Below are 24,712 nucleotides of genomic sequence, written 5' to 3'. Positions count from 1 at the left end.
GCTATATGATGATGTGAAAAAAATATGTAAGCATGTGCACTTACTTATAGGCCTTAGTAAGCTTTTAAAGTAAGTTGCAATTGCTTGAATATTCTATAGGGACTCCACTAGCCACTAAGTAAGTGACGAGCTAGCTGAAGTTCCAATCCACAAAGAAAGAACCCACTAGAACAATTTAAGCAGCATCAATACTGGAACTATTTTTCCGGATCAATATCAACTATTATGAGCTAGTATGATTCATATCTAACTAGGAGTAAAGTCACTGTAGAAAGCCAATCTGATAAGTTTCCAAATGGCAGCTTGAATTCCATTACATAATGCATTTTGATCACTGTTCTAAAAAGCGGCCGTCTAGGCGCTAGGAGGTCAGTCACCGCTGCGACTTTTACCTTAGCAGCCATCCTCAGTGTTTTGCGAATTAAGTGGCCCCCTAGACGGTTCTAGGTGCCCCTAGGCGGTCAAAAATCAATTGACTAAAAACACTAAAAGAACTTGAGATTTAGTATTACATTTGTTTTATAATTTATCTTTTGTTCTAATATTTTTGTATGAACTTAGCACTTAATTTATTGTGAATTTAGACTATTTTTAAAATTAATATTGAGCATTATTATATATATTTTAATCATAAAAATAATTTAAATACATCTAGGCGCTAAGAGTTGGTTGTCCACCTGCACACCACCTAACACTTTTTCGAACCTTGATTTTGATATGTACCTATATAAAGAAAAAAAAAGAGTTCGAGTAAATTAAAGGAGAACTTTTGTTTTTCAGATGTTTTGGTGCTTACATTTGATGTCTTATTACAGGCATTTATTCATTTACAGTTTGTTATGCATGCACATTAAAAAGTTAAGTAATAATTTATCTTCTATAGAATCATTTTCTTTGAGATAACTAGATCCATCATCCTTTTTATGGTCCAGTTTCTTCATTTTGTCCATTTTCGGAAAGATAAGTAACCCACGGGAAACAAATTACTTTCATTTAGAAACTAAGGAGATTGCCTTCTATTCAAATATACATCTATACATTGCAAAATCTTATATATGTGCTTTTACTAGTAGTCGTTTAGATATATTAGTATTGGATGAGTTCTGTATCCAATTATAGGTATTGCTTCCTTTCATGTATAAGATCGAACATAATATCTTTAGGAACCCAAAACAGAAGTTTCTCTATCAGAGTTAAATCTAACGCTTGCATTTAGAGAATATTATTGTCCACGAAATTGAGCAAAATCTATCATTCGAACTCCAGTTCATTATCAGTTTGTAATGATGGAAAATTCGAATCCCGGCCATGATCATTATAACACACGGACTATTATATCAAATATGTTCTGATTCTCCTAATAGGGTACAGGGTGCTTAAATTCATCATCTGCACCGACATGTTTTACACGAGCATCTCTATCAGAGGCAACCGAATCCGGCAATTCATCCCCTCAAACTTTAAGTGAATGTGTATACTTGCATAAAAACCAAAACCTAGGTTTATAACTTCTCTTAAGCTCGCAAACTATCAGAAAGTAGAGGGTAGATCGAGCTAGGAGGATTTCTTCAATTGATTCACTTAATTAACCAGATAATGGGATTTTGAGTTGAAACAATTTCCACTGATTGCAAAGATTTAGATCTTCTGCAAGGAATTAGTGGCTCTAGATTAAAGTAGATCACTAGATCGAGCAGCTGCGATTGTTAATTTTCCTTAATTTTTAAAATATCAGAAAGTAGAGGGTAGATCGAGCTAGGAGGATTTCTTCAATTGATTCACTTAATCAACTAGATAATGGGATTTTGAGTTGAAACAATTTCCACTGATTGCAAAAATTTAGATCTTCTGCAAGGAATTAGTGGCTCTAGATTAAAGTAGATCACTAGATCGAGAAGGCTGCAATTTTTGTTAATTTTCTTAATTTTTAATGGTGATTATGTTAATTAGTTACTGAAAAATGCCATCCCTCTCATACTCACGTTAGAAATTTTCGATTACTGTTTCGGTATGTAGGGTACCAAACCAATCGTCATTAATTAGGAACCACCAATATTGTATATACTAAATGAACCAATGTCTCATTGCACACGTACAGTTATGTTATCAAGTGCGTTTCAATTATTATGATTATAAAATCTAGCTAATCCATGTCATGCAGCATATTAGATCCTAAGAAAAATTTGATTAGCTTACTTTGAAGTATTGCTTAATTCCTAATTGAGAAACTAAATAATCTAATTCCGAAGCAAACTTTGGTTTTGAACTTTTGATCAATTGCTCACAGTTTACGAACCTGGCAACTGAGATTTTCGGAAAACATCTGGAAGTACAATAATATTTGTCGTACAAAACCTTAAAAGGTTATTCTTGCCCTATACATACGATTCTTGTGGAGTCCTAGCCTTCTACCCAAAAAAGAAATAAATGTTTCAAGTTGAAATCGATCACTATGTGACATGGTAGTGTACGTAGTGCGGCACTCAATTTTAATTTGATACCAAATATTTATGCCAACTCCACTAGTAGTGGCCAGTTGTCTTATCGATCGATACAGTATTTCTGATGAAAAATTACCTAGCCTAGATCGATCCTTATTCAGTTGTTTGACTCGTGTGATGCCTTGTTATTGATAACATTCATGGATTTATGGAAATAAAGTTCAGAAATATAAAAGAAACACAGGGAATATTGAGGATTTGAGGACTACATCTTGTATTTCACTATATTTTAGAATAAATCAAGTACATCACGATTATATAGAGAAAATAGGACATTGAAATGACAAAATGGTTAACACTCATGGCCCTCAACCATATGCTCGGTAATTACACATAATGGTTGACTCAAAGTACAAAATCATAACAAGCACGATTACAAGATGCAGAACAATTTTCAGAATAAGAACATCCTAAATAGAAAACCAACATTCTTGTAGCACTATGAGCACATACACAAATCTTGTCGGCATTAGCAAAAGAGAAAATGGCAATCAGCAAATGATGACCGGCATATAAATCCCACATGCATCAAAAGTTCAAAACTGATGCTCCTTAATCGGGCTAATCGGGTCGGTTTCTCGGTCCCTCGGGTCCAAACGCCCAGCCCTAGATTCTCAATCATTCCTGATACGAGAAAATTAACATCAGTCTTTGAAATTTACGAAGTGTACATGTCATGTCAATAATAAAAAGTAAACATAATCATTCACAGTTTTAAGCAAAGCTTGTGCCATTACAAAACAGCTTCCCATTATTCTCATTCAGATCAAAACTAGAACTAATAACTTGGATGAAATACCATGGCGGCTTAATGCTGAAAATATAGCAAAAACAATTGTTTTGAATAAACAGATTCAGGACATTCTTATATTATCTGCCCAGGCCAAGTATGTCATTGTATAATTTTTTATGGTTAAGGCACAGCTTCAATCAATTTAATCGATTGGCTCCTGCTGCACTGCTTTATGCACAATGTCTGCTTGTTCCTTGAGGTGAACTTGATAGAAACCAGTGGCGGTGGCAGCAGATGGAGCGCGGCCAATATATTTGATGTCATCAATGGTTCCTCTGCTCAACGACTTCATGGCAGTGCACAGCCGAGGTGCAATGTAACTGTAGGCACCCATGTTCATTGGCTCTTCCTGGCACCAAACTATCTCAGCATCTGAAACAATCAGACAACAATATTCGTTAACATCATGATATCAGATTTTTGAACACAATACTCGCCTAATCAAACCGCATCTTGTACTTTTCTTTCAAACACGGAATTATTTGGAAATACAAACTTCTTGGTGGAAAAAAAATTTAGTCCGCTTTTGGTGTAGATAACTGACTAGTGTAACGCCTTTTCTAAATCCTCATACTATCCAAACCACTGAATTAATGCACCAACAATTGTTTTAACCAATGAAGACATGAGGCTGGACTAAAAGCACTACAAGATTTGAGAAACAAAGCAGAAGCTACTTTAGAAACAGACATGGCATGCCTTGTAGTACAACCACCTTGCAAACAAAAGGCTTCTAAATACATCTTAAGATGTATCTACAAGATTTGAGAAACAATGCAGAAGCTACTTTAGAAACAGACATGGCATGCCTTGTAGTACAACCACCTTGCAAACAAAAGGCTTATCTACTTGAATGGTACTAATTATTTAAGTTCATGTAATAAATCAATAAAACAAATGGCTCATTTCTATAAAAAGAGCAAAGATAAGTTGTAGTTGTCTTGCTGTCATATTGCAGATATAAGTACTTACTAGGATATCGCTTCAGCTCCCGCTGGATGAGATCATATGGGAAGGGGCACAGCTGTTCCACTCTACATATTGCAACATCCGTTGCGCTGGCCTTTCTTCGCTCTTCATCAAGCTCGTAGTAAATCTGAATAACAGAGAAAAATTAGAATGCCAGCCCACAATATATAATAAAGTTCTTATTCCATGGATACATGAAATGTATATTTCTGTTAGTTAGCACAGTTCATATGTCTCTTATAAAGAGCTTAGTGACCCCTTCTCTTTATGTTGCCGAAAAGAATGCCTATTGATTACTTTATGCAGGGAGATATGAAAAGACATATTACCTTCCCAGAGCAAAGAACAAGCCTTCTAATACCCTCCTCCAGATCAGAGTGGAGATTTTGGTCTTTAATGAGACGCTTAAATCTGGTTCCCTGCTTGTCAAAACCTGGGTGGCCTTTAACGTCATCAAACTCTGATAAATTTGATTTGCAGTCCTTGTGCCGAAGCAAGTTTTTAGGAGCCATCACAACTAGAGGCTTTCGGAAGTCCCTGTTTATCTACATGGAACGAAAAAAAGAAAGAAAAAAAGCAGGTGAGAAAATGCGTGCAGAAACCTAATGCTGAACAATGAACAAATCCGATCTAGTTTCACTCACCTGACGACGCAGGACATGGAAATAATTAGCAGGAGTGGTCACATTCACGACCTGCCAATTGCATTCTTGAATTTGCTTCCGAAGTGTAGAATCCATCTCAGGTATGACATAAGGATTGTCATCACTCATCTGCATGCCATTGATGTGAACTTGATTACATCAAGATCAAACAAATGCCAAACAATATTGTCCAAAGGGAAAAGATGGAGGAAATATGGAAAACCTGCAGAAATCGCTCCATTCTAGCACTAGAATGTTCCGGTCCTTGACCATCATAACCATGTGGAAGCAGCACAACAAGCCCAGTTTGGCGAAGCCACTTCGACTCCCCGCTACTCAAAAACTGATCAAATATAACTTGAGCCCCATTCGCAAAATCACCGAATTGAGCTTCCCAAATCACCAACGCGTTAGGATTCTCCATCGAGTAACCCAATTCAAATCCAAGAACACCAAACTCCGAAAGTGAGCTGCATATAAAATCACAATCAGCTAACGCAGAGACATGCTAAGCACACACACCAATTCTATTTATCAATATTTAGTAGTCATATGCATCAATTTTATCAGGCTACCAAAATGGGACAACAATTGGGCCCACTTTAATTTGTCTTAGCCATCTAAAATGTCTTACATCTAGAACCCAAATTGATTTACACCCAAGTATTATCCCAGAAAATTCAAGTGGCATATATCTAGATAACAAGGGATATATGGTTCACATTAGTACAAATTAAACTAAAAAGCAATAATATAACAGAATGTTGTGCACTGGAATAGAGATTTAATGACGCTTTTCTGGACCAGAATCATCATTTTTTTCAACTATAAAGGGCATATCATAACGGATCATTGCAGTAAAATTTTCAAAACAGATATGATCCAGATAGCAATACTCATTCTCGGCAATAAAATCGTATAACAACATTACTTTGATATTTAAAGAGAACACCAAAGAAAGTATTCACACATTACCTGTTGCTAACTGTAAACATCTCCGGATCTTGGTTCGCAATAACATGATCCAGAGGGCAATATTGTTCCCCTGTTTCTTGGTCGTGAAGAACAGAATGACGATGACTAAACGTACCCCTCTCAACATCCTGACCACTCAGTCGAACATGGTTACCTTCTACTAACAGTGTAGCAAAGGCAAGTGCTTCTCCCACAGCCCAGTCAATGCCTTCACCAGTCTCAATCATTTTCGCACGTTCTCCATATACCTTCTTTACTGCTCTATGAGGATTAAAATTTTCTGGTAGGGCTGTGATTGCTTTGCCAACATTCTTCAAAATCTCTGGTTTTACACTGAAAGTGAAGGGAACTCATCAACATAAAATAGATAGGAAAATCAAAGTATAGGTGATTCTGATAGAGAAGGGTTATACCCAGTATTTCGGATACGTGAAAGCTGTTCAGGTGACTTGAATCCAGACCAATGAGATGAAAGCCAGTCTCTTCTTTGAGGAACATAATCTTTGCTAGCTAAGAACTCTTCGTTCAGAATCGTATTAACCTTGCTCTGTATCCTCTCAATATCTTCTTGGTTCACTTGTCCAGATTCTAGTAGTTTGTTCTTGTAAATGGTTAGAGGGTTTGGATGATTCCTGATAACCTGTAACCAAAGCGAAAAAAGGTCAGAAGTATGCTTTACCCACATCAAATGCTGCACAACAGTACTCCAATAGTAAAACCAGGATGAATACAGAGATGATGGCTCAATTTATAATTATGATAAAATTGAAAAAAAAAAGTTCATATAAGGTTTCAACCAAAAGGAAGGGCATACCTTGTACATTTTGGGCTGCGTAAATGATGGCTCATCAATCTCATTATGCCCAAATCGACGATAACAAACTAAATCAACCACAACATCAGAATGGAAAGTCTGGCGCCACTCGGCTGCAAGCTCACAGACATGAACAACTGCCTCCATGTCATCAGCATTTACGTGCAAAATAGGGGCATTCAAGGCTTTAGCAACATCAGTGCAGTACTCTGAAGATCTGCCAGACATTGGATCAGTTGTGAAGGCAACTTGGTTGTTCACCACAATGTGTATAGTACCACCAGTGGTGTAATTAGGAAGAGCACTAAGATGCAGAGTCTCGTAGACCACACCTTGTCCTGCAAAGCTACCATCCCCATGAATTAAAACCCCCATATTCTTGGTTCTGTCCACATCATTTGAATAATATTGCTTTGCTCTAGTTTTTCCAACCACAACTGGATCCACGGCTTCCAAGTGACTTGGATTTGCAACCAAAGACAGATGAATTCTTTTTCCTCCTCTAGTGGGACGATCATAAGAAGTTCCCAAATGATACTTGACATCACCAGTCCCTGTGTAGAGCCCAACTTCATCTACAGGCTTTGTGCCACCACTGAATTCACTGAATATTTGCCGCAAAGGCTTTCGGACCACATTACCCAGCACATTCAGTCTTCCTCTATGAGGCATTCCAATAACTATGCTCTCAACCCCAAGATCTGCTGCCCTATCAAACATCTCCTTCATACCAGGAATGAGAGTTTCACAACCTTCAAGCCCAAACCTCTTTGCTGTCGTCCACTTAGTGGCCAAGAAGTTCTCAAATTGTGTACTCCAAATAAGCCTGTCAAGAATAACCTCACGACGCTGCCTGTTGTATTGCATTGTAGTTGGGGTCTCAATCTTATCTCTCAACCAATTACATTTCTTTCGATCAGCAATATGCATATACTCATACCCAATGCTCCCACAATAGGCCTGCTCAAGCCGAGTCAATATGGACCTAAGGGTCTGCACTGGACGATTCTCAGAAAGAAACCCAGCCATCTTCCAAACCCCTAAAAAGAACTCCCTATCCAGATCAGCCTCACTGAACCCATATAGCGCAGGGTCCAAATCATCTGGAATTTCTCTCACCTCCAAGCCCAAAGGATCCAGTTTAGCCTTCATATGACCATTAACCTGGTACGCCCTCACAAGCAACAACAGACGCATACTCTCCTGTATCGTCTGCCCTGAAATCCCAGGCGATGTAGATGCCTGCCCCACGAAATTCCTAAAGAAATTATCCCACGACTCATCAACGCTATTAGGGTCAGCCTCCCAGGCCCTCTGAAGCCCTTCCAAATACACACTGCTGGTTCCATCCAAAAAACTATCAGTGAGCCTAGAAAGTGGCACCGGCCGAGGAACCGGCGCAGCTTCAGCCTTGGACTTGCATATCGTGGAGTGCAAGTACCGATTCTGCGCCGGCAAAACACGCCTCGACACAGTATAAGATCCACCACTCGACAACGATCGCCTCACGGCAAGCTTTGCCACACCAGCCCCTGCTCTAAACCACCTCATAGCTACCAAACCAAACCAAATCTACCGAAATTTCAACCAAACAAAATAAACAAAACTCCACCTCCTGATTGTCAAAACGGAATCATAATCTATCAAAAACCTGCTCAAACGATCCAAACACACACAGCAACACAGACTCTTAGCTTATGAACTTGAAGTAAACACCGAATCATAATAAAAATGAGACCACATACTTCAATTTCAATACGATGCAATAATCACAACTACATAAACTAATTTCGAAATCAATCGATTTGAAATCGGAGAACTGAAACAGTTCCAGGAATAAAGGAAGAGCTGGAAATGAGAGATGTTGAATCGACGGAGATGAGGAATAGCAGTAGTACCTGAAAGTTGAGAGTGAAGAAGAGGACGCGGCAAACCCTAAATCGGTATATGAGGCCGAGGTGGTGGGTCGGTGACTTTGTGTGAAACCAATTTCGCTTTTTTATTTCTTTATATATATTTATTTAAATACAGTTTTACTGTCCATGGGGTAGTGTTGAGGGGGTTCGGGTTAGAAATGTCTCGGTAATAATTTTATTTACGATTCATTTCCGTTTAGGGTGAAAAACAATTTATTGTGACCCATATTTGATGCAAAGTGGATACTCTGGCCTATGGGGAGTATTGGCTCATTGAAGAAGTAAATCTATGCCCGAAGATATATATTAACCGGTGTTCTCATGGTCAATTAGTGAGAAGAACGATACAATGATCTTTATGATCGTATTGCATATAAATCCAATCACTAGAATAAGATATTTCTTTTTTGTGACGTATTTAAGATAAACAAAAGTTGTGCGGAACCATTTGATGTAGTAAAAATTAATTTATATTCATTATTTCTTAATTTACTCGGTGAACTGCTAATTTCAAGACTGCGAAACTCTAATATTTACATAATATCTTCGGTGCACGGCGTGTATCTTCACATACAACGTAAACAGTCATATTAGAGGAAATTACATACATACACAATAGACCGTAAGTATAAATTATTTCAATACTTAAAATTACAGTCATTTATCATACACGTCGTGCATACAAGATTTTCTGTAATATCTTCCTCAAGATCTTAGTTTTAATTACGGTAATAAAAGAAATTTCTTGTTATGATCCTCCCACTAAAGTTGGATTAAGCGGGCGGGTCCAGACTTCAGAATTTATTCATGTCTTGTTCCTTTCTTCTTCTAGTTAATTTGCCTTTTCCCAATCTACAGTATCTACTTCTCTTTTCTCTCCGATCAAGTTTGCCGAACTTGGACTTTTCAAGGCTACAGTAATTTTTCTTTTTTGAAGAGGGGGAAACTTCTATTGATGATTAAGAAAGGTGACTACAGTCATATTCAAGCACATCCAATATAGAACTAGGTGCATGATCAAGTCACGTAGTGGCATACACATAATCGAAACATATGAGCAACAGAATTACAGTTTCTGGGGCAGTGACTAAGTTGCACTGATGGTAAAAGCTTCCATGTTTCTAGAATGTCACTTATAATACCTCCATTGTCAAGCAGGTCATGAGTTGTAGCTTTGGCTTCTGCAATTGCTTCGAGACAGTCACTCTCTATGAGAACTTGCTGCATATTCAAAGACTGAAGCAGATCCATGCCAGCACGAATAGCTAATAACTCACATTGCTTGGCAGAGGCAGTGAAATCAATTGGTTTGGCAAATGCAGCAACACACTTGCCTCTTGCATTATGGATCACACCACCAATACCTCCTCTTGTCTGACCTGGGAGGAAGGCAGCATCTACATTCAGTTTGAAGTTATATCCTTCTGTAGGTGCCTGCCATCTTTTCAGTATAGACGTAGAAGGAACACGAGGAGCCTTGTTAGCTTTTTGGTACTCGTCACACCAAGTCACAGCCCCAAGCATAGTATCCTGCGCATTTTGGGATTATTTTGCCATTAACACATTATTTCTATGCCTCCACAAGCTCTATATAAAACTAACAACTTGGCAAAAGACTCATTCTTCAGATGTTGGGCAGCCGAAAGTAACCACTCTTTGAACAACATACCATCGTGGTGTTGAAGATGAAAACCAGCAAGGCTGAGAACTTGTTGAGCATACAGACAAGTACACAGCAGATGAGTACTTTCAGTATGATGATGCAAATGAGACAATGGATCTCACCTCGATATCCCGTACACATCAGTTTTTCTCTAGAAGCCAGCAAATTTTGAATAGCTCTCCAAACACATATCTTCACTTTGCCAGGAACTCTAGCATGCCACACTTTCTTCCAAAGAAGTTTTGTAGGGTTCACCCTGAGATGTAGAAGTGAGCACATTTGCCAACAGATCTGTTGCCGAGCAATCCAATATGCCGATTTCATATAATAGAAATCACGCTTTTCAAGAGCCCACACAAGTCTATCATTAGTAGCTTTACGACTCAGAGGAATGCATAAGATCTTTGAAGCCACTTGAGCTTCAAAATTGGCTTGCACTAGCTCAATATTCCACTGCCTCAAGCATGGATCAATGAGGTCAGTAACTTTATGAACACTACTATCCGTCGGCCTCTGTATCTGATACCCTGAGACTATAAGAATCCATTTGTCTTTCCAAAGATCAATCTGCACACCATTCCCAACCTTCCACTAGACACTTGCCCGTAACACCTCCCTAGCAGCCAAAATACTTCTCCAAGAGTAAGAGGAGCTATCCCCTAATTGAGCATCCCACAAAGAAGAATATGGGAAATAACGCGCCTTGAAAATTTGAGCAACAAGAGAATCAGGATGATTGATTATACGCCAACCCTGCTTTGCTAACATGTCCAAATTGTAGGCATATAAATTTTTTAAACCCATACCTCCTTCATCTTTGGTTAGACAAAACCTCTCCCAGCTACGCCAATGAATATTCTTTTTTCTTCTGTGTCACCCCAAAAGAAGGACGCACACAATTGATGAATATCATCACAAAAGGTTTGAGGAAGAAGGTAGCAATTCATGGCATATAGAGGCATAGTTTGTGCCACGACCTTGGTTAGAATTTCTTTGCCGGCACGACGCAAAATCTTTGCTTTCCATCCTAATAGCTCTTAGACAATTTCTCTTTTATATACTCAAAGAGTGCTGTTTTGGATTTTCCTACACGAAGTGGGAGACCCAAGTCGCGATCATGTTCTTCCTTGCGCTCCACGGAAAGGATAGAAGCAAGAGATTCTTGAACATCCAAAGCCACATTCATACTGAATACCACATTGCTCATAGCAAAGTTCACCTTTTGTCCAGAAGCTTGTTCATAAACATCTAACATTCTCTTATACCGCTCACATTCATAACTATTAGCCACACCAAAAATGAAGCTGTCATCTGCAAAGAAAAGATGATGTAGAGTAGGTGCTTGCAGACTCATTTTCAACCCTTTAATTGTCCCATCCTGAACTGCTTGACTAATGAGAGCAGAAAGGCCTTCAGCACAAAGGATAAAGATATATGGAGAGAGCGGATCTCCCTGTCTAATACCACGACATGGCACTGTTGGAGAAAAGAGATCTCACATCTAAGAAGTGACAAAGAAAATAAAGCTTATAAGTGGGTGGATAATAACCAATTGTACCGAGGCCTTTTGTGATTAAAACCCAACACCTGTGAGGTGGCTAAGTTTGGACAATATCGGTACAGTTGGTCAACGGGCCACGTTTGTCGCTGTTTAATATGGTATCAGAGCGGGTCTCTCTCCAGTCGCGTCTCCAATCTGTCGTGGGCCCGAGTTGGGTGTCACTTTGTCATGGGCCCAAGATGGGTGTCATTATCATGTCATCAGAGAGTTTCCGATTGGATGGTCACCAAGTGTCGTTAGTTACTGGACATTGGTTTATTTCGTCCCAGTATGTGGGATGTTAATCTGTCATGTGCAGACCTAAAAATTAGGTTGCACGTGAGGGAGCGTGTTGGAGAGAAGAGATCCCACATCTAAGAAGTGACAAAAAAAATAAAGCTTATAAGTGGGTGGATAATAACCAATTTTACCGAGGCCTTTTGTGATTAAAACCCAACACCTGTGAAATGACTAAGTTGGGACAATATCGGTACAGTTGGTCCACATGCCACGCTTGTCGCTGTTTAACAGGCACAATAGGTTCAGTTGGAGCACCCTGAATTAATACGGAATATGATAATGTGGTAATACAACGCATAACCATTTGAATCCAAGCATCTGTAAATCCCAGCTTCTGAAAAATTGCATAAATATACGGCCATTCAAGTCTATTATATGCCTTGCTTATATTGAGCTTTAACGAAAAGAAACCCGTAGTTATCGATTTAAGCTTGTCAATGAAATGCGCAACCTTTGTGGCTACCAAAGTGTTATCAGAAATTAATCTTCCAGGGACATAAGCGCTCTGCAAGGGGGAGATAACCTGGGACAAACAACCCTTAAGTCTGTTAGCAATCACAGAGCTAATCCTGCAAATGACATTACACAAGACAATTGGGTGAAAGTGTGAAGCATGTTTGGGATCTTTTATTTTTGGAATAAGACATAGAAAGGTTTGATTAGCTTCCTCCCATGTATCTCCATATTGAAGAAAATCCATACATCTAGCTTTATGGTTTCCCAATACTTCTGAAAAAAGAAACGTGACATGCCATTCGGCCCTGGACTCTTAGAAGGGTGCATTTGAAACAAAGCACATCTAATCTCATCATCAGTATATGGCTGCATTAGATCATCGTTCATATCTTGCGTAACTCTACAAGGAGTGGCAGCGACAACTTGTTCAATGGCAGCAAAGTTACAATTCTCAGACGAGAAAACCGAGCTGAAATACCTAAACACTAGCTCTTTAACTTTTGTTGGTTGTGAGCACCATTCCCCCTGCTCATTCAAGAGGACTTTGATAGTAATTCGGCTGCGACGATTGCTAGCTTTCGTGTGGAAGAAGGCGAAGTTACGATCCCCATCTTTGAACCATAAGACCCTAGAACGTTGCCTCCAATACTTCTCGTCCTGAATCAATAATTGACTAAGCTTGACGTGCAATTCCCTTTGAATTTCATATTGTTCAGAGGAGTATGGCAGTTTCATGATGTCATTAAGTTTTCGCTGAATTTCCTTCATCTCCTCACTAGGTCTTTTGAAAACTATTTCATTCCACTCTGAAAGCTTTGCACTTGTACATCAAATTTTACGAGCCAATTGAAGCATACCATTGCCATCATGCAGTTTACTCCATTCATGCTTAATTATTTCCCCACAGTTAGGGCTTTCATGCCACGTCTCCTCAAAACGGAACAATCTTTGCTTATGAGTGCCAACTCTTTTCTCCGGACTCACCTCGATATAGAGAGGGCAATGATCCGACTCAAAAGGATCTAGAGTGATCACTCTACTAAAAGGTAAACGTGTTTGCCAAGACACAGACTGAAAGCTACGATCTAGTCTTTCTTTGGTGAACTTATTACTCCAGGTAAAACTACTCCCTGCAAATCCCATATCAGAGAGTCCCACTTCAGTCATAACAAAGAGAAAGTCATTCATAGGTGCATGAGCACGACGATTTCCCCCAGATTTGTCAGCATTGGATAAGATTTCGTTGAAGTCCCCTGCCATCAACCAGGGAAGAGAACACTCTTCTTTAGCCAGTGCTCGGATTAGATTCCATTAACTGATTCGGTCCTGCCTGTTAGCATAGCTATAAATACCTATGAATCGCCAAATCTCATGTTCCCCGGAATACCAATCTTGACATCAATATGATGCGCAGAAATTGAGCGAGGATGAACATGGGTGTCGCTATTCCACAGCAGTGCTAACCCTTGAGAATTCTCCTCTGCCAGTATGACGAGAAAGTCTTTGAAGCCGATATAGGAACAAAGAGATCGAATGACCTCCTTTGAAGCTAGGGTTTCTGCAAGAAAAACCAAACTTGGCCTTCTGGCTTGAATAAGGGTGAGAAGAGCTCGTTGTGTTTCAGTTTTGGAGGCGCCCCTGCAGTTCCATACAATGATGTTCCTTGTAGCATGATGCTACGATACACGGCGGTACAAGGCTGCCTACACGCGTCCAACGACGGCGCCTTCAAACCCTGATATTTCACTTTAAGACCTCTAGGCTACAGTTACATGTGTGTGGTTTGAAGAAAATTTATCAAGAATCGATCAATAAAATTGTGCCGAAAGACTTACAACATATCCCACAATATCCAGTAAACAAGTGTTCGGAAAATTCACATCGTAAATGTCAGAGGTTTAGATCTCAGTAATATAATGGGGTTGATGGCCGGCGTGGAATTAAAATTACAAATTAAACAAGTCAAAACACTGAACCATTCATTGTCATGTCAGCATGATCTGATTACTACTAAGAACATGGAGAAGCAATAATCAACAAATATTGAGCTATATCATTATCGTGGGTTGAACCGTTGAACTTGAACATAGACGTGCTATAATTCTATGATGTCATTTAGATTAAGCAATGGAAGCACCTAAGCTAATTCTTGACAAAGAAGCAAGCCTGATTGCCTGTCTACATAAAACAACAAGCAGCACAGAAAAATGACTTGTGTTCAGCGAACTAGCTTGAGACCACAGCCACCACTGTCGTGTTCATTCGATCATCGAGTTTTTGAGGCTGAAATCATGACAGAGAAAAGGGGGAATGTCCATCAATATTTGAGTGAACAGTTGTGGAAATATAAGGGTGCTTTCCACTTTGGATGGCATAGAACTACTGACTTTGAAAATGCCCCTGGAATCCAATTCTGGAATCTATGCTTCATATTGAAAAGAAGCTAGACCTCCTCCTCTACGTTCATGTTTTGTCTTTGCACTATGGAACATAATCTTTAGATTTAAACAGATCATCAGTACTTGGCATATGTTCCTACCTACAGTTTTCTTATATCACACGATTGTTCTATCACATTGCAGTTATAACGCCTCTTAATCCAATAGAGATAACTTCTTCTACAAGAAAGAGCAAATATGTATCGACTGATCTCAAGTCCAAGTAGAATGCAACTGCAATAAGCCAATAATTTAAACCTAAAAATGCTTCCGGACTCCGGAGTGGCCAAGCAAACCTTGTATTTTTTTTTCCTTATCATGGAGAAGCTTGACATTATTCTGGAAGAAAAAAGAAAGATCAAAACCTTTCACATGCCTTCGGGACATGATCAGTACTCTATAACAATCTATGCAAGCATGTCAATGTTTGGTTTCCAATAGATATGGACAGGCTTGAATCAGTTTAATCAATTGGCTCAGGCTGCAGCGCTTTCTGCACTAGCTCAGACTGTTCCTTGAGATGGACATTATAGAAACCAGTTGCTGTGGCAGCAGATGGAGGCCGACCAACATATTTGATATCATCAGCAGTTCCTCTGTTCACTAACTTCATGGCAGTGGATAGTCGAGGTGCAATGTAGCTGTACGCACCCATGTTCATCGGCTCTTCCTGGCACCAAACTATCTCAGCATCTGAAGGAATCAACAACCATGTATTAAACTCACTGGTCACATTATCAATTTCAAAGCACTAATATTTTTTGTCCAACTCAAGCATAGACTTGTGCTTTAGCTCACACAAACTTATTTTGGAAAACAAAATTCTGGTAAAGAATATCTATATGCTTCGCTTGAGTGGATGGATTACTAGTCTCGTCACCTTCCTGAACCCCCATACTTACCAATTCCATTGATTCTCTGAGACACAAATTTTTCTTCCAATGCAGATGTGAGGTCGCAATTATTGGTAATTTAAACAACTTATAGATGTCCAAGATTCGAGAAACGGGGTATAAAATTTAGGAAAATTCTCAATAAACCAAGGTTTCCACAGTATCAATTTGAAAAACATTCATACTACTACACCTTGCAAATGTTGCAGGTGGATTATCAGAAATTTATACCACAACACTACATACCACATAGCTAGTTAATGAGCTATGTAATGCAATAAAGAAATTCAAAATTTCAAACATCCCAAATCAACAAGGAAAATGGATTTTTAAAAAAAAAGGGAAATGGCCGTGTCCTGATAAAGACGAAAAACAAACCCCTGGATTTCACCATGCATATTCAAAGTACTTACTAGGATATTGCTTCAGCTCTCGCTGAATGAGGTTATACGGCAAGGGGCAAAGTTGTTCCACTCTACAGATTGCAACATCCTTCGCATTAGTCTGTCTTCGCTCTTCATCAAGTTCATAGTAAATCTGCATTGCACAGAAGATGAGAAGACAGAACACCCCCAGATATAATAAACTTTTTCTTCCTTGGTTAAGATAGCAATATAATTCTAGCAGTCAGCAGTCAGCACAATGTATGATCTATTTCTGTCAGGTTCCATTTTACTCATTTTCCAGGGTCGCTTAACAAAAGCATACTGATTTTTCTTGTTTTTGCAGATAAAGCTTATTGATTTCTCTACTAAACAAAAAAGTAATTCATTTAGAAGTCAATATACAACGGAAGCAACATGATGCATACCAATGAAAATATGGTACACAGTACAATACCTTTCCGGAGCAAAGAACAAGCCGTCTAATACCCTCCTCCAGATCAGAGTGATCATTTGGGTCCTTTATAAGGCGCTTAAATTTGGTCCCCTGCTTATCAAAACCTGGGTGGCCTTCCACATCATCAAACTCGGATAAATTTGATTTGCAGTCTTTGTGTCGGAGCAAGTTTTTAGGAGACATCACAACAAGAGGCTTGCGGAACTCCCTGTGAATCTTATGTAATGTGACAAACAAATACAAATAAGAACATGCACAAACTTCTCGCAATGTTGAATGATGCTCATAATCATACGGATTTTACTACCTGACGACGCAGGACGTGGAAATAATTTGCAGGAGTTGTCACATTCACAACCTGCCAATTACATTCCTGAATTTGCTTCCCATGTGTATCATCCATCTCAGGTATGAGGTTAGGATTGTCATCACTCATCTGTCATGGCATTCAAAAAATTTGTATTATATGAGAATCCATACTAGAGACTACTGTCATATATGAGAGAGGAAATTTTCAATTACCTGCAGAAATCGTTCTAATCGGGCACTTGAATGTTCAGGTCCCTGACCAGCATAACTGTGTGGAAGCAGTAGAACAAGCCCACTTTGACGAAGCCATTTTGACTCCCCACTACTCAAAAACTGATCAAATATAACTTGAGCTCCATTGGCAAAATCACCAAATTGAGCTTCCCAAAGTACTAATGCATTTGGACTCTCCATTGAGTAACCCAATTCAAATCCAAGAACACCAAACTCCGAAAGTGAGCTGCATATACAGTCACAATTAGCTAATGTAGAGACAAATTCATATACAACCACCATTTCTAACAAACACTAAAGTCACTAATGACGTTCTGCAATGTTATCAGGTCCTCGAATGGGACAAAACTTGGTCCAGTTTTATTTGGATCTAGCAATCCAGATTCTCCTCCTTTATCTTTAGTGATGCCAAAATCATGTATTTTGAACTTTAATGGGCCAAAGGTTTCTCCCTTTCAAACCGCATTCTAGGATAGGAACAAGGAATATATGGTTTACATATGTGCAACTTCTGATTAGCATCCTGAGCACATGTAAATACATCAGGCAAAGCAACAACATGTAATAATCAAGCTGAGGAAAGGGAGGAAGGGGGTTGGGCGCCATTAGAACAGCATGTTATGCACCAGATTATACATTCAGATGAGCTGTCCTGGCAAAACCTTCACCATTTTCTTTGTCAAAAATACTATTAAAGGAATGTAAACCTATCTCACAATGAATTCTAGGTTGTTCAGTTAAAACACAACTCATTGTACCAGTGATAAACCTTACAAAAACCTAAGCACAGAGTTAACACTACAGTGATACCTATGGAAGATGATACAGAAAAGAAAAGGCAAAACTCACTCATTACCTGTTGCTAACTGTAAACAACTCCTCATTTTGGTTTGCCATTATATGGTCCAGTGGGAAATATTTCTCCCCTGTTTCCTGGTCATGAAGTACAGCATGCCGATGACTAAACGTACCTCTCTCGACATCCTGACCACTCAGTCGAACATGGTTACCTTCGACAAGCAGTGTAGCAAAAGCAAGTGCTTCTGCAACTGCCCAATCAATGCCTTCACCAGTCTCAATCATTTCTGCACGTTCTGCATATACCTTCTTAACTGCTCTATGGGGTTTAAAATTTTCTGGTAGAAATGTGATTGCTTTGCCAACATCCTTCAAAATCTCTGGTTTTACCCTGAGTAAGAGCATCAGAAGTTCCTTGAAATGGAAATAACTAAGAAAAGCAAAATCTGCAAAGGTTATGTGAAACTGATAGAAGAAAAGGTGCTATACCCAGTATTCCGGATACGAGAAAGTTGTTCAGGTGACTTGAATCCAGACCAATGAGATGCAAGCCAATCCCTTCTTTGAGGAACATAATCTTTGCTAGCTAAGAACTCTTCATTCAGAATCGTATTGACCTTACTTTGTATCCTCCCAATATCTTCTTGGTTCACTTGTCCAGATTCCAAAAGTTTGTTCTTATAAACAGTTAGAGGGTCCGGATGATTCTTAATAACCTGTAACCAACCAATTCAGTGAAATAATAATGTCAGGACTCCACTTTACCCATTTCATGAGCAGCACTACAGTAATATCAGGAAGCAATAGAGTGAAAGGGAACTATGAGATAACCTGGTACATTTTAGGCTGCGTAAATGATGGCTCATCTAATTCATTATGCCCAAATCGACGATAACAGACTAAATCAACTACAACATCAGAATGGAATGTCTGGCGCCACTCAGCTGCAAGCTCACAGACATGAACAACTGCCTCTATGTCATCAGCATTTACATGGAAAATAGGAGCATTCAAGGCTTTAGCAACATCAGTGCAGTACTCTGAAGATCTGCCAGACATTGGATCAGTTGTAAAGGCAACTTGGTTATTCACCACAATGTGTATAGTCCCACCAGTGGTGTAATTAGGAAGAGCACTAAGATGCAGAGTCTCGTAGACCACTCCCTGTCCTGCAAAGCTACCATCTCCATGAAGCAAAACTGCCATATTCTTGTTCCTGTCCAAATCATTTGAATAAAATTGTTTTGCTCTTGTTTTTCCCACTACAACTGGATCCACAGCTTCCAAGTGACTTGGATTAGCAACCAAAGATAGATGAAGTCTTTTCCCACCTCTAGTGGGTCGATCATAAGAAGTTCCCAAGTGATACTTGACATCACCAGTCCCTGTGTATAACCCAGCTTCCTCCACTGGCTTTGTACCACCACTGAATTCACTAAATATCTGGCGGAAAGGTTTCCGGACAACATTACCCAACACATTCAGTCTTCCTCTATGAGGCATTCCAATGACTATGCTCTCAACCCCAAGATCTGCTGCCCTGTCAAACATCTCCTTCATGCCAGGAATGAGAGTTTCGCAACCTTCAAGCCCAAACCTCTTGGCTGTTTTCCACTTGGACTGCAAGAAGTTCTCAAACTGTGTACTCCAAATAAGCCTGTCAAGGAAAACTACACGGCGCTGCCTATTGTATTGCATCATTGTTGGAGTCTCAATCTTTTCTCTCAACCAGTTACATCTGCTACGATCGGCAATGTGCATATACTCATAACCAATGCTCCCACAGTATGCCTGCTCCAGCCTAGTCAATATAGACCTGAGGGTCTGCACGGGACGATTCTCAGCCAAAAATCCAGATATCCTCCAAACCCCTAAAAAGAACTCCCTATCAAGATCAGCCTCAGTAAACCCATATAAACCAATGTCCAACTCTTCTGGGACTTTCCTCTCCTGCAATCCCAAAGGGTCCAACTTAGCTTTCATGTGACCAGTAACCTGATAAGCCCTCACAAGCAACATCAACCGCATACTCTCTTGAATCGTCTGCCCCGAAACTCCAGGCAAGCTAGAGGTCTGCCCCACAAAGTTCCTAAAGAAATTGTCCCATGACTCATCAACACTACTGGGATCAGCCTCCCAGGCCCTCTGAAGCGTCTCTAAATAAACACTATTGCTCCCATCCAAAAAACTATCAGTTAGCTTGGACAGCGGCAGCACCGCCCGAGGAGCCGGGGCAGCTTCAACCTTTGCATACTTGCACATTGTGGTGTGCAAGTATCGAGTTTGCAAATGAACCACATTCCTAGTCGACAGTGATCTCCTAATGTAAAACTTTGCCACACTAGACCCTGCTCTAAACAACATTATATCAACCAACCAAACCAATAAAGATTCAATATTTAACCCAACAAGACCAAAAGTATCACCTCCCCAAGATCAAACCCGATTCGTGTAATGCAATATGTTATTGATCGATCGATGAACTAAAATAAGAAACTTTGAGCAGTCATAGCCTAAAACATTGATAAATACACACAACTGGTAGATAAAGATAAGAACTACAAGTACCTGAAACTGAATTTTCTTCGTCCTCATTTCTCGCCGTAAACAGTGTACACATTGAACGACTATCCCATCCTTTTTTTCAGCGCGGACTGAAAAAGAAAAAAACGAAAATTATTATCCACAAAGTATTCTCTGTTACATGTTTTCAATATTACCCTTCAACAAGATCTCATACCTTTCACCATACCAGACTTCTTCTTTTTCATCTTTACAAAGATGTTAGCCAACAAGGCAGCAACCCCTGAGCTTCAAATAGTGAGTTTTGAAACAGACGTGTTTCCAATCAGCTCCAAATTCCGGGTTTTAACTCGATGGGGTGCTGGAGTTTTGGGTCTGGCGGAAACATGCGGCAGCGTACGCGGTGGAGGTGAGCTGTTTGGACGCTGTGGTTTAGGAGATGAGTATACTCCGATCACAATAGACGAGGATAACTTGAGAGTTACAGCCTTATTTATTCAAATATATATAGAAAATTTAGCAGTTAGCACATCGGTTAGCCAAACGGAGTTTACTGTGGCCTTAATTTCTCATTGTTCACCCTACTTTGGTTGATCTCCTCCATGAGGAATATGCTCAATTGCGGTCTTTATATTTTGGTAGAGAGGAGGCTAGCTAGCTAGAGAGACTATCTCTACCTAAATTCAAGGATGTGGATGACAATAAGAGCAGTAAAATGGGTTGTATTGCAGACAATTACATTAGGCAAAGAAAACACCTAATTAAAGCGTTTTCTTGATATAGAAGCAAGCCTGATTATCTATCTACAACAAGGTAAGCATCACTACAGAAGCAATGACCACAAAAAGCGTAAAAATTGTCTTATCATAAAATTCACAAAGAGAAGGAAAACAAATTTAAAACTAATCCCTGGTAAGTTCTTACAAAGATGCCCACCATCTAGTTGATTTCACCTCAAACCCAGCTCAGTGCAATCAAAAGAGCCTTTGCTTAATTCATTCTACTAACCACAGCATGATGAATTTTGGGCTGCCTGACCTCCTCCACTGCCGTGTTCATTCATCTTGAGTGGTTGCGGCTGAGACCATCAAAAAAAGAGTATTCCATCAATAACATTTGAGAGAACACTTGTGGAAAGAAAGATTTCCCAGTTCGGAAGGCATGAAACTACTGATTTGGGCCAAAAGGTACAGTGGAGGAAACAAAAGTTCAATATTGTTTCTTATTAATAGGAAATAAAGACACACCTCAGTGCCCTTGGAATCAGATTCAGCAAGTCTCTGCTTGATATCCCTGGCCATTGAAAAGAAAACCTCCTCCACGTTCAAGTTTGTTTTTGCACTCTGCGGAAATAAAACACATTCAACAGGAGCAACCTCAAGTACTAGTATAGACACAAAATCTAAGGCATAGATTGCTACTTACGGTTTCAAAGAACTTGATGCCATACTCATCAGCAAGAGCTTGACCTTTAGCTGCAGGTACAGCCTAAACCATGGAAAATTTCATTGATAAAGCCACCGCAGGTGCGCATATACAACGAACACAGGCAGAAATGCAGATAAGGTGAGCAAGATAGCATGTAAAATCAGAGAATTGACCAAATCATCCACATTCATGTAAGAAGAAGAAGGTTACACACCCTTTTGCTTTCATCCATATCAGCCTTGTTTCCCACCAGTACCTTGTTGACATTGTCAGAAGCATGTTGTTCAATGTTACGAATCCAGTTCCTAATGTCTGCATATGAAGAGATGGCTATTAGAGCTACATGTCAATCCATTATAACTGGTAAATTTTCAGAACAGATTATGGAAGGGACAGGCTATTAAAATGAATTACTGTTGAATGATGACTCATCAGTTACATCGTACACCAACAAAATACCCATGGCTCCTCGATAGTAAGCTGCAGAGGATAACGCATACATGAGAAAAGTCCTGTAACAACTGACCTGGTAAGCTATTACAACGACCAGACAAGTACATCATATACCTCACCTATACATGATCAAGTTGGAGTCGAGGGATTTACATAGTTTTACACTATCCACATCATCTGAATCAGTATTGCTCTATCTTTATTTATTTTTCTAGGCTATAACGGTTTATTTTCTCTTCTTCTTTTTTTTTTGTAAACTTCAGATTACACCCATTTTGAGCATGACAGTACTTGATAGGCAAGTTCCATCAATAATCAACAAAGTCTTAAACATGCACCTGTTGTGATTGTCCTGAACCGTTCCTGACCAGCCGTATCCCAGATCTGCAACTTAATCCGTTTGCCATCAAGCTCAATGGTTCTTATCTTGAAGTCAATTCTGACAAGGAAAGATCATTATCTAAGAGATGTTAAGGATCTCCATAAAGCTTTAGTTAAGAGAAAACACACTTTAATTGACTTCCCTATGTCTATAAGCCTAGATCATGATCCAATTGACTTAATTTGATGGTCAACATGGCACATGCTATCGAGTTTCTGAACACAAATGCCCATGGTTTCTAGGAATACAAACCCAATAGTGGTAATGAAACTGGTTGTGAAGGAGCCATCAGAGAATCGTAAAAGCAGGCAACTCTTTCCAACACCTGAATTTAGGAAGTATTGTTAGTAATTCAGAACCAAAAGCTCATACATGAGAATAAGCATATCTCCCAGGAAACAACAAATAATTGGAAGTGCTTAAATTCCTGATACTTAACGATCGCACTAAAAAGAAACATTCTGCAGTTAACAAATTTCAAATAGCTACAATAACCTAATTCCTTTTTATTCTACACATATCCTGTTCCTGAAACAGAAACACTGAGACCTCAAAGTATAATATACCCTGGCCAATTAGTCTCTAATTTGTTTGAAAATGGCATATCTCATGGTACAGGGGAAGTCAAAAATCACGCATCACATTTCATTTCATTTGCAAAAGTAGATATATCTTTCTCTCATTCGTAGTCTTCATCAAAACCAAATTGTGATCTTTCACCAATGCACTCACCCATATCTTCAAACTGGACCATAACCAAATATTACCCTACACCAAACATTCTAGCTCAAACCAACTATCCCATTGGGAAACTGACATAGAACATCACATTGACACCAACAATTCCAAATAAAACAAAAAACAAACTGGATCTCAAGATGATCAGCGTTCATTTCTCATTCCCATATTGGATTCTCAAGAACCATTCAAAAGATAGAAGCTTTACTAACCACTGTCGCCAATGAGGAGGAGCTTGATCAGATAATCGTAATCGGCGCGAGCCCTTGGAGGTGCAGCCATGATTTACTATATCACCAAACCCAAAACTGCAAAATCCGACCCTCAATCCCTGCAACCACTAATGAAGAACAACAACAGAAGAAAGCGTATGTGATTCAATTAGTTTTGGAGAAAATGCATGGGGATCGCAGAGAGGGAGAGTTACCTGCGGTGAAAGCTTTAGCAAGTGATCGGCGACATCAGAATCGATCCAATGAATGTGGGAGACTTCGGGTTCGTGACCTCTTTGGGTTTCTGCCTCTGCTTAATACGTGGGAGACTTCTTACTGTACGTGAAACCAATGCGCCCGTACACCCTGTTGCACTGGATAACTTCTCTACTACTATATAAACAAGACATAATGAATTTTTGAAATATAAGAAAAAGAATCTCAAATTGAAATACAAGTATACAACTCATGTGATGGAAAATGATATCAAATATTCTAAACGGTTTTTACTTTTTACATGGAGAGCTTAGGCCTTATGATATTCAACCTTCTTCTTTTTTTCTTCGTCTCTTTGCAAAATTGAAATATTACTATTCAGTAATCTCCAGTACTAACGCTCCACAAGACTTCTACTGTTTTTTCGGTTTCCCTATAACCATCCGACGGTGCTTCTGGTCACGTTGTCGAACGGGTTTCTCTGATTACAGGTTGGTTGTTCATAGTTCATACTTCGGCCTTGGTCGATATTGGAGGAGCTGGGCGGAGAGATTAGACAATTCAGCGTTGGTCTCCGACTTAGAAAACTTAGGCCCTGACAATAAGGAATTTATAAATCAAAGACCATAAAACTATGCAATCCAAAAAAACCAGTAATATCACGATCCTGAAATTTC

The 24,712-nt window shown here is 39.3% G+C and overlaps 3 protein-coding genes across 5 annotated transcripts; all 3 read right to left on the bottom strand.

The window, feature by feature from the left end:
* Positions 1–3,158: 3,158 nt before the first annotated feature.
* Positions 3,159–8,676, bottom strand: LOC126803320 (uncharacterized). Its single transcript, XM_050531105.1, has 9 exons — positions 8,595–8,676; positions 6,697–8,347; positions 6,296–6,522; positions 5,883–6,215; positions 5,131–5,377; positions 4,908–5,036; positions 4,593–4,808; positions 4,267–4,390; positions 3,159–3,666 (listed from the first exon to the last, which is right to left on the bottom strand). The coding sequence occupies exons 2-9, from the start codon at positions 8,245–8,247 to the stop codon at positions 3,437–3,439; spliced, it is 3,057 nt and encodes a 1,018-aa protein (XP_050387062.1). The 5' UTR covers positions 8,248–8,347; positions 8,595–8,676; the 3' UTR covers positions 3,159–3,436.
* Positions 8,677–15,232: 6,556 nt separating this feature from the next.
* Positions 15,233–21,179, bottom strand: LOC126803319 (uncharacterized). Of its 2 annotated transcripts, XM_050531102.1 has the most exons (10): positions 20,824–21,179; positions 20,652–20,737; positions 18,915–20,431; positions 18,573–18,799; positions 18,142–18,474; positions 17,265–17,511; positions 17,050–17,178; positions 16,743–16,958; positions 16,316–16,439; positions 15,233–15,702 (listed from the first exon to the last, which is right to left on the bottom strand). In XM_050531102.1, exons 2-10 carry the CDS (start codon positions 20,701–20,703, stop codon positions 15,473–15,475), a joined length of 3,075 nt encoding a protein of 1,024 aa, XP_050387059.1. In that variant the 5' UTR covers positions 20,704–20,737; positions 20,824–21,179; the 3' UTR covers positions 15,233–15,472. The 2 variants fall into 2 exon arrangements, with proteins under 2 accessions (XP_050387059.1, XP_050387060.1); XM_050531103.1 differs by lacking the exons at positions 15,233–15,702; positions 16,316–16,439 and having other exon boundaries at positions 16,787–16,950.
* A 167-nt stretch (positions 21,180–21,346) lies between these two features.
* LOC126803321 (ras-related protein RABE1c-like) lies at positions 21,347–24,191 on the bottom strand. Of its 2 annotated transcripts, none has more exons than XM_050531106.1 (9): positions 24,035–24,191; positions 23,820–23,947; positions 23,122–23,194; positions 22,826–22,926; positions 22,449–22,514; positions 22,249–22,346; positions 22,032–22,094; positions 21,854–21,949; positions 21,347–21,684 (listed from the first exon to the last, which is right to left on the bottom strand). In XM_050531106.1, exons 2-9 carry the CDS (start codon positions 23,887–23,889, stop codon positions 21,610–21,612), a joined length of 642 nt encoding a protein of 213 aa, XP_050387063.1. In that variant the 5' UTR covers positions 23,890–23,947; positions 24,035–24,191; the 3' UTR covers positions 21,347–21,609. The 2 variants fall into 2 exon arrangements, with proteins under 2 accessions (XP_050387063.1, XP_050387064.1); XM_050531107.1 differs by having other exon boundaries at positions 23,820–23,915; positions 24,035–24,190.
* Positions 24,192–24,712: the final 521 nt, after the last annotated feature.

The sequence above is a fragment of the Argentina anserina genome, chromosome 7, assembly GCF_933775445.1.
Source record: "Argentina anserina chromosome 7, drPotAnse1.1, whole genome shotgun sequence".
NCBI lineage: Eukaryota > Viridiplantae > Streptophyta > Magnoliopsida > Rosales > Rosaceae > Argentina > Argentina anserina.
This window is presented reverse-complemented; position numbering and strand designations above follow the sequence as displayed.